A 14,794-nucleotide genomic window follows, 5' to 3' on the forward strand; every position below is an offset into this window, starting at 1 on the left:
TGCCTACTTACATACATGTAATTATATCTAAAGTAGTACAACAGTTTCTTTACATCGTAGCTGCTAAATCAAAGCCACATGATTTAAACTGCTCAGAAACTACGGCACAATAAAAATGCCAGAATGTACAACATATATTACCATAGATTCTATACATACCTTGCAATGTTGCACAATAGGAGCCTAGTATTAACTCTTAATCGAGCAATTACATAAAGCAAGGATCTTTGTAAAATGGCTAATACATTTTAAAATTACTTTGGAAATAATATAGTAAGAGGGCTCACCTACGAGGCCTATAGAAATGTAGAGTTGATTGGTTAAATTGCTATCAACAGTGACAATTTATTTCTAACTGTTTCGTTGTTATCATGTTCCTATAGCAATGGATCTAGAAACTGAGACCAACCACTTCTCCTTCACTTGGAAAATGGTTTGGAAGCAGCTTCAAAGGGCCTGCCACTGAGTTGGATCTGCTTTAACTAAAATGTATAACAGGTCAACAAAAAGCCATTGCATCAGGCTTAGGCATTTTATGGCACACAGGAAAGCTATATTCATCCTAGCAAGGGAAAGAGAACACAGGAAGAAAATGTAATGCCCTACATGTCTGTTTTTTGTTTTCTCCAGCAAAAGGCTTCAACTCAGCCAAAGCCTTATTTTATTTATTTAATTTGTATCATTTGTATAGCTATCTTACACAAGGGGCCTGGGCCGCTTACAAGATTGAAAACAAATCTTCTATGTTGGTTAGCATCTGAGGTATATGAAATTGCTACTGCTTTAAAGTCATTGTAGTGTTTTTTTAAAAAAAAGTCTTGCTAAGCACAATATAGGGTGAGAAAGGAATGATAAAAGCCAATTAAAATGTACAGTTAATTAGTATAAGAGTATGAAGCAAATTAAATTCTCCCCATCCCTAATTGATTCTGCTTCTTAATCAGCGTTCTCTCAGCAATTGCTCTTTTCTGTAGCTCTCATAAATTTAAGATCTAATAATCACAAGAAATACCCTAATGGACAGCTACTGCCATACTTGATTTTTGTAGAGTAAGAACAACTTGCAAGTTACTACATCAACAAAAGATCAAAACTTACTAAGGCTTTGTAAATATAATTAGCTGCACTCAGTTGAAAATTTCCTGGATTCAAATTATGACATTTCTATATCACACTCTGTGGACAAATAATTACTGCATTCATATATCAATCTAATCATTATTTTTAAACTATGGATTGTTCATTCAGCTAAAATAGTTGGATATATTATCTATTCATGTCAAGCCATATTATGCCTTGTTTGAACCTATTTTTTAAATTTTCTTCCCAATATGAAATGAGAAATAGCATATTTCTTCTAAAAATTTTTTTGTTAAGTTTCATTTCAAAAATTATCCATTTTTATTCCTTCAACTGCTTTATTTGAATTGCAATACCAGAACATGGGTTTGTTAAAAACAGATCATGCCAAACAAATCTTATCTCATTTTTTTGACAAAGTGACTAAATTAATGAACCAGTGAAATGCTGTGGAAGTAGTACATTGGATTTCAATAAGGCATTTGACAAAGTAGACCACAACCTATTTCTTGGTAAGCTAAAAAAATGTGGGATAGACAACATCACCACCAGTTGGATTTGTAACTGGCTGAGAAACCACACTCAACATGTATCCCTTAATGGAGCTACATCCACATGGAGAGAAGTGTGCAGTGGGGTACCCCAAGATTCTGTCTTAGGCCAAGTACCCTTCAACATCTTCATAAATGAATTAAATGAGGGAATAGAGGGGAACTCATCAAATTTGCAGACAACACCAAGCTGGCAGGAATAGCCAACACCCCAGAAGATAGACTCAAGATCCGGAAGGATCTCGACAGAGTTGAACATTGGTCCCAACAAAATGAAATGCAATGGGGAGAAAAATAAGGTTTTACACTGAGGCAAGAAAAACCAAATGCATAGGTATAGAATAGGTGGCACTTTTTTTGTGGCTGCAGCACACTGTTGGCTCAATAGCAGTAACTGCAAGAGGGATCTAGGACTGCTAATGGACAACCACTTAAATATGAGGTGTGCTGCAGCTGCAAAAAAGCCAATTAATTAATAATGGGATAGAATCAAGATTACATAAAGTGTTAGTACCACTTCATAATGCCTTGGTAAGACCACACTTGGAATACTGCATCCAGTTTTGGTCACCACAATATAAAAAAGATGTTGAGACTCTAGAAAGAGTGCAGAGAAGAGCAACTAAAATGATTAGGGGCCTGGAGGCTAAACATAAAGAACGGTTGCAGGAATTGGGTATGTCTAGTCTAGTCTAGTGAAAAGAAAGAGGTGACATGATAGCAGTGTTCCAATACTTGAGGGGCTGCCACTAAGAAGAGGGGGTCAACCTATTTTCCAAAGCCCCTGAAGGCAGGGCAAGAAGCAATAGATGGAAACTAATCAAGGAGAGAAGCAGCTTAGAACTAAAGAGACAATTAGAACAATTAATCAGTGGAATGACTTGCCTCCAGAAGTTGTGAGTGCTCCAGTACTGGAGGTTGTTTAAGAAAAGATTGGACAACCATTTGTCTGAAATGATATAGGGTCTCCTGCTTGAACAGGGGGTTGGACTAGAAGACCTCCAAGATCCCTTCCAACTCTGTTATTCTGTTAAGAACCTAATGTCAGAAAACTTTATTCTAGGTGTTACTGTCACTGATACAATCACTATCAGGAGGAGTGTCTGCAGGGGTATCAAAATTTAACATGGTGGCCATTCAATCATAGCTATGTCTCTTTTTCACATGCAGCACAATGAACATACAGAAGGGCAAGGCTTCAGTCTTTGAGTCTTTGACCCGCTTTCTCAATTAGGATTGAGGTTTTGGGGTTTTTAGGTTTCAGGTTTTTATCACTTCATTACATAACTATTTTTGTAAGTCTAACTGTTGTCAGATTTTACAGTATCTAAACACATAAATTATCTAACAGGAAAGGCAGTTCCAAATTACATACATACAATAATGGATTACCTTAGCACAATACGTATATATAAGAAAATCTGCAAATCTGCTATAAACTGAGAACACTTCACTTGCCATATTGCAGAAAGGTTATTCTTATATGCCTATTGCTCTATGAGTTTATAATGTAAATCAAACACAAACTTTTAAAATGAAATGATTAAACATCAAACTATTTAATCTGAATATAATGGCAGTTATACAAAACATCAAATTTGCAAATAGGTCAAGTTTTAATTTCACAGCAGTTGCTCTACATAATAAATATCATTGAACTGAACTGAATTGCATAATATGACTGGACTCTGATTTATTCATTTCTATGTTTTAAGGCAGGCTAATAAACATACAATAACCACCATTTTTTGCTCCTGCATCATCCCACAAATACATACTCAAACACAAATCAACATGTATTTTCTTCACAGTTCTCTAGACTTGAAACAGTTTCACACATTATGTGTTTTCTGCCTCCTCATAATAATTTAAGGGAAATTTAATTTAAAAAGTGTAATCTAACAGTGACCCTGAAAGATCCTATTGAAATGTTTGTTACAGTTGGAAAGACATGTCATTTGTATAACTAATTTTGTTTACAATCTGTCTCTTCTGACCCATTTTTTTCTTTTTCAGTAAATGAAGATTTTTCAGGGGGTAGAATTCTAATTTTATATACTAGTTGATATGGAATCTGAACAAGCACTCACAAAAAAGGAGCCAAATAAACAATGAAAGAAATCCAGAAAAAATAGTATAATCAATATAATTGTGATGTTAAAATATGTAAATACGGGGAGAAAGTGAACAGTACAATTATACACATTTTAATAGAATTATGGAACTGTAAACACATTCCTATTATACAGTGACCATAATATTATTTAGATGGGAAAATGATAAAAGCATTCAAAATTCACATGATACAAACCATAATGTTCAAAAGTTGTGAATGGACATAAGAAAAATCATTTATTTGTTAGATTTGTATAATAGAGCTCAACACAATTAACAAAGCATTTCCTCTTATTTTCCTTACAACAACCACATTGCAATGTAGATTGGGCTGGCCTAAAGTTACATCTATCTGAGCCTGGGACTCTTATGTACCCAAGTCCAATACTTTAATCATTAGTTATTTAGGACCTAAAATTTGGATACTCACTTGGTTTTCACAGAGCTCATTTTTCATTATTTTATTTGGTACCTACCAAGCCAAGTACCATATTATTTTCATTTGAAGCAAAGCTATTTTTCAAAGGAACGTTACATCATAACAGCAACACAAGCAGGATTAGATAAGGCTTGAGTCTTGGATGTATGGCAATTGCCAGAGTCAGTACTTCCTCATTTTAGTTTTTTAAAAAATAACTGCAACTAGCATGCTAAAAAGCAAATACCAAATCCACCTTTCCAGATTAAAAAATAATGCTTTTCCCCCTGCATGTACCTCTAAGTGCATTCGTAGAAAATTAAAATGATTGGGGACTTCCAGAGCTTTTTTTGTCATAGAACGCCCAGAACGGAGTTCCGGCACCTTTTTTGGATGGAACCTTGTAGGGTAGGCAAGGCGGGTTGTATAACATGTGTGAGTTTACAAAAAAAGCACTGGGGACTTCAGTCCATTGTTTGGTTTAGAAACCTGGCCACTTACCAGGACAACAAAAAGTCTGGTACAAGCACCCTAGAGTAGAATTTAGGAACCTGTAGGAAGCAATCATCCCAGCTTAAAGTTTGGCAAATGGAGAGCCATTTAATTCAATAAACCAGCATAGCGTTCATTTTATATGATGTTCTCAAAATTCCAGATGTGCCCATTGATCCCAAAAAGAGTAAGGGCCTTCAGATAAAATACAGAAAAATAATGTAAAGTCAAAATAGTGTAAAGCAAGAAAAGAGAAAGTATGAAAAAAGAGACTTACCTTGAATTCTTTTTCAATATTAGCCAGTTTGGCAAGCTCATTGCTAAGTTCTAGAGCAGTGAGGACTGGATCTTCACTAGACAAGGATAGATAGGCTGGACTGGCCAACCCTTTGTATGCATTTATTCTTGATCTAGAATGGCTAAAAGAATCAATCTTCTGTTTCTCAGTGCAATCATCGCACTTGCAGAAATAATCATGGGGCCTCTCTATTCTTGCCCCTTTTATTAGCAGCATGTGTACCACCTCATATTTCTGACAATGAGCAGCTAAAATGATGGGTGTGATGTCTGGGGAGAAGCGTGTGCCATCTTCATCATAAGAATAAAAGTCATCATCTTGGAGTTCCTGCTCACAGGGGCTCAGAGTTAGCCGCTTGCTAGCTGCAAATCCAGGATGATTCAAGATTGCTTCCACAATCCGGATATATCCTTTGCTGATTGCAAGCAATAGTGCATCTCCAATCCGTGCCAGATTCTCCTTCTTTAACAAAAGTTCTGTCACTTCAAGATGTTCATTGCCTACAGCAAGCTGCAAGGCATTTTGGCCCATATAGTCAACGCAGTTCACATTTAATGTTTTTGACTCTTCCAACATTTTGCGCACCACAGGAATATTCCCATATTCTGCAGCATCCAGAAAACGCTCTTCCTCAGCTGTGAGGCTTGTGCCCCTGTCGTTAAACATAAAAGCTGGACCTCTGATGGCTTGTCGTCTTCCCTTTTCTCTCATCATAGTCACTCGTCTCAAAGAAGGACTTTCATCAATGAACCTACTGAGCAAAAACAGTCATTATGGGAATTTTTCATCGCAGTATCTCTACAGAATCTAAACCAGCTTCCCCCAAACGAGTTCCTTTACCCAATAATCTACTGTTCACTCTTTATTTTGACAGTTGGTCCCCTCTAAATAAGATTGCATTGTAATGGTAAGATAGTCTAATTACTTTAAGACCCTGTGTAAATAAAAAATCCACCAGGAATAATTGTCCAAAAGATCTATTTAGAAAGACAAGAATATTCACATGTAGGATGTTCGTGGTATTATATACACTATGGTGGTCATAATTAGTTTATCTATCAGAGACCACATAGTTTTATAATTCTATCAATTAGTTTTAACATTTAGATTCCATAGTATTTTATTATCTGTGTTTATAGAGTTAATAGTGAATTATTTCATGTGTTTCTATTGATTTTAGAAAATATCTAGGCTTTTTGAATTTGTACTTTGTAACATATACAGTATTAGTTGCATAAAATGTTGGTTAGAGACTGAATTACGGTTTGAAAGAATTTTTTTACAAAATGATGTATCATTGGCATTTGACTCCAGATAGAAAATATTTAAGACACAAATATTAATGAAACCTGAAGCTTTTATTTTAGGTATTATGGACAAACCAATTGAAAAACAGTTTGAGACACTATTTCTTTGCATGGTGACTGCTGCAAGGATTGTATATGCTAAGCATTTGGGAAAAAAGGAATGTTGACTATTGAATAATGGATTTTAAAACTGACTGATTTAGCAGAGAAGGCAAAACTAACTGCCTTGATCAGAGACACCAGATTAGGCAACTTTATAGGAGACTGAAAGCCATTTGTGGATTTTCTACAAATTAAATGACAGATGGTGAACAGAGGGATTTGAAGATTAGTGTAGTGTTTAGGATAACCTGTTCACTGGGTTTTTTTTCTTTTACATATATATTGTGATAAGATGTTGGGTCAATTTGATTATTAGACAGATTTCCACATCTGTGATATTTGTATACTTAATATCACATCTGTGATATTTGTATACTTAATATTTGTATACTTAATATACTATTTGTAGACCTGTTACATAAGGGGAGAACATATTAGCTTATTTATTTATTTTTCAGCATCCAGACATCGTTGATTTCTTATGTTTAATATTAGATCTATTTGACATTTGACATTTTTTCTTTTCTTTTCTTTTTTTGTACACAAGATTTTTTTTCTTTTTGTTCGTGTTGAATGTTCATTTTTCTGTTTTTCTGTTTTGTTGATAAAAGCAAATAAATATGATTTAAAAATGTTGGTTAGTGATCATAATAAAGTTAAAGATTTTTAAAAAGGAAAAAGATAACCTAATTTACAGTAATAGCATTCACTATACCTTTCCATATTTTTTTATCTTCTTACTCCTTACTTCTACCATGTCCACATAATACTTAATAATAATTGGCTTTTTTAAAAAAAGATTAATCAGATCCATCCCACCAGTCTATATTTTCCCTTGCAACCCAACCTATTTTAATCCATATCACACCAACTAGGAAATAAATTCAAATTCAAGATACTATTTCTTGTATCAGAGTTGCTTTATCAATGAGATGAGCAGCATATAAATTTAAGAAATAAAATTTATAGAGAAAAGGTATTACAATGGATTTGCACCATAATTCCAAGCCAAATTAATTTGATATTTTTCTTTTTCTTTATTTTTTATTTTATAAATTTATATTTTATATAAATAAATAAATTTTATTTATTTAATTTTATTATGCTGCAATGATAATTGTACCACGCTGCAGTCCTAAAACTTGTTGAGTGAGCAAATCTTGCCAAGTTATGTGCAATTTCATTTAACTTTCCAACTGAATTTTTAAAGAAACTAAAAAATTGCATCTAAGGCATTTCTCTCCTTTTGAAGTGAAAACATGAAAGTACAATTCTCAAACTGTCATACATCATCAAACAAAAATAACAGATTACAAAGCAGGACATTCAATTTTCTTACTGCTACAATCAAAAGATTCTCAACAATATAGAAGATAAGAAAGGCATCCTGGAACTTGAGAATTTCTCTGAGGATGGACTCCAGCACGAGTCCAAAAGCTTGGAGAAACAAACTTCTGATCCTGATGACCAACTCAGATTGGATCTTGCAGTATATAAGATGCTTAAGATATTTAAATAACCCGTGGCAAATAACATTTAAAATGTCTAGGTTAAAAGCAAATAATAAGAACAAAAAACATCTTTACACATTAAATTCCAATCAATCATGAAAGGGCTTTCTCTTTAGTCAATTAACTTCAGAACCTCTGGAAGAAATCCAGCTTCACTATCTTCCAGAAGGTCAGGAAAGTGAGATGATACCATAGCAGAGGATGACCACTTAGCCTTAGTCCTCATCACATCACAGAAGTGATGGCCCACCAGCAATTTCTCTTAGCATATTTTGCCATGGATAGAATGTTTTACAGTAAAAGTATTTCTATTTACCCCAATTTAAAATGTAGTAGAAATCATCACAAAAGGCACAAAAAGATGTGATAGCAATCAGGCTGTTTCAAGTGTGGAAAAGCTGTTTATCAGAAGAAAATATTTAATTTACTCTCTGACACATAATACTGCATGATGCTTGCTGCCTAAGTGGTAAATCTGTTGGGTATTCCTTCTGTTCTTATGGATTGTTTTTGTTATTGCTATTATTCAGACTCAATTTTAAACTGACTGGAGTAAACTCTTATTTTTAATGACTTCCAGTAGAAAGAGACTTACATTTAAATCGCACATGTATATCCTTACTGAAAATTTAATAAAATTAACTTATGGAAACAGAAACTGTAACTCTGTTGGAAATAAATGGCAAATTATCCAGTATCATTACTTTTTATGATGGTGTGAAATTTTATGTATCAAGCCAGGAGCACTTCCACTTTGTAGTCATGTATCTTTCTGCATGGTTCCTTAAACAAGCATTACTGCACATCAAAGGTGGAAAACATCTTCTGCCTTGGGAAGCTGTGAAAAATACCAAGGGTCTGTGATAGAGATTAGAAAGGGCCGGAATTTTAGTCCCCTCTGAGGTAATATTTCTGCTTGAGTTTTCATCCATTCTGACACATTGTGGTGTGTTCACCCACATTTGCTTTCTTCAAAACTTTGTAATTTGGCAATTTGCCACTACATTTTTTGGCAGCATAATATCCAAGGTATCTGGGGCCAAAAAAATTAGACAAGAACTACAGCAACTATGTACAAACCATGGGCTGCTCATTCCAAATGTACTTTTTTATATACCCTCAAGTTTATTTCACTGCTTCCTTCATTCTAACAAATGTTGACTGGATAAAGGAATGTACTTTTTTAAAATTAAATAATATGATCATAATATTTTACTTTTGATAAAAGAACTATACACACATCAATCTAACCTAAGGTGCAGAATTACGCAGCATAAAAGAAATATTATACAGTACTAAATTTGTAAATGTTTACATATATGGACTTTTTATAAAAGTACATTAATATTTAAAATGATAAATATATATTTCTGTTCTGTTTTAAAGGCTAACTAATACAATTTTATTATTTAACTATATAACTGCAATCCTGAAGCCAGTTATTACTGTTAAATAATTGCCAAACATATTTAAAAGCATATTAATGCTACATTAATTAAATTGCTCTCAATTGTTGCAACTAAAACATTAAAGCAGGTTTATGCAACTTGGTGTCCTCCAGATATGTTGGATTATAATCTCTACCATGAGGAATTATTGATTCTACTGATTGGATATTGAAATCCCATATTTCCGGTGGGTACTGGACTAGGAAATGTCTTCAACCACCCTTTTAAAAATCCACTTTGAAATAATACTCTTATCTTATTGAATATAACTGTGAGATATTACTCTTAAATTAAATTAAATAACCCTTAAATTGATAGTAAAACTAAATCATTATATATAATTTGCCTCTGACTACCCATCACTAATAAAGAAAAGCTTGAGAAAACTATTGCCCTCAAAGTCTTCTTGTTGTTCACTATGGGGCATGATGTTGGATGAAACTGCTTTTGATATGACTCAGATTTATTCCTTTTTTTATCATTATACCAACTATCAGATCCAATAAAGGTGTATCAGTTCTCCATCTGGTTCCTTCTCAAAGAAAACCTGGTAATTTTCTATAAGAGCAAATGGTAAAAAAGTGTGGCAGATCCTGCAAAGGCATTTAAATACACAGTTTGATAGTAAATAAATGTAATTCTAGAAATAAGTTAAAGGTCTCATCATTTTAGGATGATTAATCATTTATAAGAATCCTTCAACTTTGAGCTTTCCTAAAGTGGAGAGAATACAAGATGGATTGTAGAATTCTTTTTTTTACCAGGAACTTTCTATGCAATACCAAATCATCAGAATCCAACATCGCTATGATTGCTCTTTTATATTTGGATGAGTATCACCATAAACACAATCACCAGGAATTTAATCACCATTTAATTGGTACTGCTTTTAGTATTATGCTTTGCCATACCAGCTTCATTAGCATGTAGTACATACTTCTAAGCACATGAGCTGCAATCTAAGAAGCTTCCAAATTCCAGCCATCAACATCTCAAGCCTTTAGAATGCAAGACTAAATTAATTTGGAATAGTGCCAGGTTCTTGTTACCTTGGGTGTTTGTGAAATTCAGAGCATCATAATTATGGATATTTTTATATGTTTGAAAATTTAAAATTTAAAAAGCCTCTTGATTTACCAATGACTCCAACTGCTGAGCTCACCTGTGGAACTACTGCACTATCAATTAACAATGATTAGAAAAAAGAAATCAAAGAAACTTGCTACTGTCACCTGTGTTCTCCAACCCTTGATTGTGCATTTGCCTGGTAACCTATTAAACAAAAATCCTTCTAAGAGAACATGAGGAGATGTTGAGAGAAGATGAGTGGTAAAAAATTCAAATGAAAAACCCTGGATGTAATAGCTCCATTATAATGTAGTAGCAAATACACATTCAAAAGCCTTTTATAGCTGAAGCGGGAAGAGAAGAAAAGAATGAAAAAAAATAGCAGTTATAAACAACTGATGGCAAACACCAAGATAGACGAATTTCCATGAACAAATCTAAACTTCTATGAAAAAGGGGAGAGAAAATTTATTGTAAATGCTGTTTAATTCAAACATAAAAATTTAAAGCTATGTACAGGTACAGAAAGGCAGGAGATAAAGCAAGAATGCTGTCCAGAGTCATGCTTTTTTTGGGGGGGGAGGCATACAAATATGATAGATAAATAAAACAAAAATAAATCCCTTCCAAAAAAAGCCTATTGTCTGATAGGCTGCAAAGGTATGGCAGATGCAATAATTCCAGAAATAATGATATCTCAAACAAAAAACCTGCTTTTTATCATTTGGGAGTATGCTGAGGAGGAAAAATGCAATGATCGTGAAAAGGTTTTAAGTTGTGCAAATTGCCAGTAGGGAGGGGCATGTGGCTTTGTATGGAAAGAGATTAATAGAACACCTCTAAAATGCAGTTCTGGAAGAAAACATTTGTAAGAAACAGAGTTGCTGATTCTTGGAGGGACCATTCATACAGTAATGCAAAATACTGTAGTAAAGATAGCTTATAAAAATCTACTAAATATTTGACTCTAACTTATTCCTGAGGACATACAGGAATATTCCTGAGGTTTGAGGTATACAATGGTATACATCAGATTATGAAACAAACTTCTAACTGATATTCAGCCAGAATCCCAATATCTCTGATATCTTACTAGTTCAGCACATCCTATTACACTGATTGAGAAGCAAGGATACCATCACATATGTTGTTACAGTAGAACTTATCAGAATGAGGCAGATTTCAGAAAATGCATTCCAATAAACAGCCTTCAAGAAACTGAAATACAAAATACAAGCCTGAAATTAGTATTTGGATGGGATTTCACCAGGATTCCTCAGAATTAAAGACTAGACTCTAACACAGGGAGAGGAGGATGAAGACAAGAAAAAAGGGGGACAATGTACAATTACTTTTATACTGTCACCAAGAAAACCATATATGGACATGTCATTAGGACTTGACTGTGCTTGAAACAAACGTGACTATTAGTCCTCCTTCACATATAAATCATATTAGACAATCAAATTACTTCATTATTTCGTTATGATTTTACTGAAATTACAGTACACACACAGTATGTAAACTATAAAATTTAGTTTTTCTAATTACTTTTAAAAACTATAATAATGGATGACAGTACACCTATCATGGTTCAGAACATTTAAAGTGATTCAAATGCCAGCTGCACTAAGTTTTAAACAATTGATTTTCTCTTAGAATATAATTACTGTATATGGAGTTAGATAAGAATAGCTTGTCCATGATCCTACAGCCATTCAAGATTTTAATCTGCAACTTTCCAATTGACGGTAGTACCTAGAAGTGCTACACTGCAATAATACCTAATTCTTAAATAGGCTTTATATTCATTTTCTAATATTGTCATAGAAAAAATGGTTATAACATAGCACCTGTTAACATAAAAAAACAGTGTTATAGAAAAGCGGAACATCAATATATGGATGCAAGATCTCAGAAGAGAAACTGACCTAGTTGATCTGATTTATTTGATTCCTATAGCTGGGAATTGTGCTATATAGGCTAGAATCCAGCACACAACTTCACTACCTCTTAGAAGTAATTGCTATGCATAACTGCAATCACTTTGGCAAATTATAAAGAGTGTATGTCAGCTCACACTGTGGCCCATAAAGCATGAAACCTCTCTACAGAGACAAATTACAGATAGTCCTTGACTTACAACAGTTCATTTAGTGACTAGACTGAAAAAAGTGACTTATGATTGTTTTTCACATTTACCACCGTTGCACCATCCTCATGGTCATATGATCAAAATTTGGATGCTTGAAACTGGTTCATATTGAAGATGGCTGCAGTATCCTGGGTCATGTGATCCCTTTTGTGACCTTTTGACAGGCAAAGTCAATGGGGAAGCCAGATTCACTTAACAACCGTGTTATTAACTTAACAACTGCAATGATACATTTAAAACTGTGGGAACATCGTAAAATGGGGCAAAAGTCACTTAACAAATGTCTCACTTAGCAACAGAAAATTTGGACTCAATTGTGGTTGTAATCAAGGACTCCCTGTATATAGTCTATTTTACACTAAAGTAAACCATTATCTCTAGAGGTAAGTGTTGCAAATATGAATAGCAATAGAAATCTGACTGTCTTGCTACACAAGACTCTTTTAAACTAAAACACGATACTCTATACATATAAAACACCTCCTCATATGAGAATAAAGCTTCAGAAATCCCAGCTAATCATTAGATATGCTGGCTAGGAACTGTAGCTTTTGTCATTTGTCAAAGGTACATTATTTCTGCTATCATGTTCTGTAAAAAATGACTCCTTACTAAAATGCTCTTTAAAATGATGATATAGAAATGATTAGATCAGAAGTCAACTTCTAAAAGCTCAGGCACAACTGTGAAATAATCTAGAAACTATTTCCTTCTTATGCAAGTATCACCTTAAATATTACATGTTTTCATGTACAAATGCCAGAATCTCATACAATATTTCATTTATTCTGTCTTTCTACACATTAAGTTTTTTTTAAAAAAAATCAATTTCATTTTGGAAATTTGTGGCTATCACTTAAAAGAGCTAGTGCTTCAATTGCAGCTGTCCTCAGCCTCTACTCATTGATGTCATCCTGATTTGTGAGCAGGGCAGGCTTTATAGGCAAAGTCATGGCTTTTTCTCAGGTAGTTTTGCTGCTGTTCTCTTTTAGCCAATAAGGAAAGCATCCACTAATAACATCAGTGAAGAAGAAGTGGGATGGATCTGATTTCAGGACATCACTGGAATTCTCAAGGCTGTTCTATCTGCATCTCCTCCCATATTTGGGCAGCTCCCAGTTTAAAATAATGTGAAGATACAGAAAGGCAATATAAGAGAAGTAGCTCCAGAGAGGACAGAGGTACACACTTGCTGGGATTGTGATAATTAGCTGGGGTCAGAAGAATTAGCCAAAAATGACTAACTCCTGGCCAATCAGTCTTCTTCTTCAGGGAAAGGAAGTAATTGAAACTGACAAATACAGGGAAAGAGGCAAATAAGTACAAAAGCTTAGAAAGGTGGGGATGTTAAAACTTACATTTCAGAGCAGTGTAAAATGGAATAACTCTCTCTCTCTCTCTCTCTCTCTCTCTCTCTCACACACACACACACACACACACACACACCTTCTTCAAACAGAAATAGCAAAACTTTGGGTAACTTGAACAAGAGCTGATGTCAAAAGCGGCAAGGTGAATATGAAAGGAAGACAAGAAATGAAGTGCTAATAAATAGGACAAATGCTGTGAGAGGGAAATAATTATGATTGGAGGGGGGGTTAATGCCCTCACTTCCAAGCACTCTCAAAATAGGCCTCCAATCTCACCTTCAACATGCAGCTACCTTATTTCCATAATGAATGGCAAAGTATTACATATTTTACAAACCTTGCACCTTTAGTGGGATTGTGTTAGCTTCACAGAAAAGTAATAGTTCCAAAATGGTACACTATGACAACTTAAGTCTGGGATAAATATTGTATGTCCCAAAAGAAAGATTAGTGTCTTTGATATACAACAGTAAGACTGAAGTAGTGACAAGATTTTTTACTAGTCCTGATTTTGACAATATCAATGCAAAGATTAGACAGACAGACAGATAGACAGATAGACAGATAGACAGATAGATAGATAGATAGATAGATAGATAGATAGATAGATATACTGTATATAAAGATATTATATATGCATGCATATTGATATGCATATACATCATATACATATACATATATTTTTCAAAATTTGGATTGCTAACAAAGAATTAAGGGAGTACTGGGATAGCTATTTCTAACCTTATTTGGTTTCATCAGCCAGACATACCCTTCTGAGATTCGAACCTGGGCTGTCTGCATGTTAAGCAGAAGTGTTAGCCCCTAGGCCACAGGCTCTTTCTCGCTTTGTTAGCTACAAGAGACAGGGGAAGAGGATGA

General features: G+C 34.1%; 1 protein-coding gene across 2 annotated transcripts in view; it reads right to left on the bottom strand.

Annotated features, from left to right (window-relative positions):
* TRPC3 (transient receptor potential cation channel subfamily C member 3) overlaps positions 1-14,794 on the bottom strand; it is a 51,182-nt gene that overhangs the window by 33,193 nt on the left and 3,195 nt on the right. The window contains exon 2 of one of the 2 annotated variants that reach the window (XM_015825948.1): positions 4,934-5,705. In XM_015825948.1, coding sequence (XP_015681434.1) covers positions 4,934-5,705 — 772 coding nt within the window. Of the gene's footprint in view, positions 1-4,933; positions 5,706-14,794 lie in introns of those variants that run through there. The other variant, XM_015825949.2, reaches the window with a different exon arrangement.

The sequence above is a fragment of the Protobothrops mucrosquamatus genome, unplaced genomic scaffold, assembly GCF_001527695.2.
Source record: "Protobothrops mucrosquamatus isolate PMUCROS unplaced genomic scaffold, P.Mucros_1.0 scaffold2887, whole genome shotgun sequence".
Lineage (NCBI taxonomy): Eukaryota > Metazoa > Chordata > Lepidosauria > Squamata > Viperidae > Protobothrops > Protobothrops mucrosquamatus.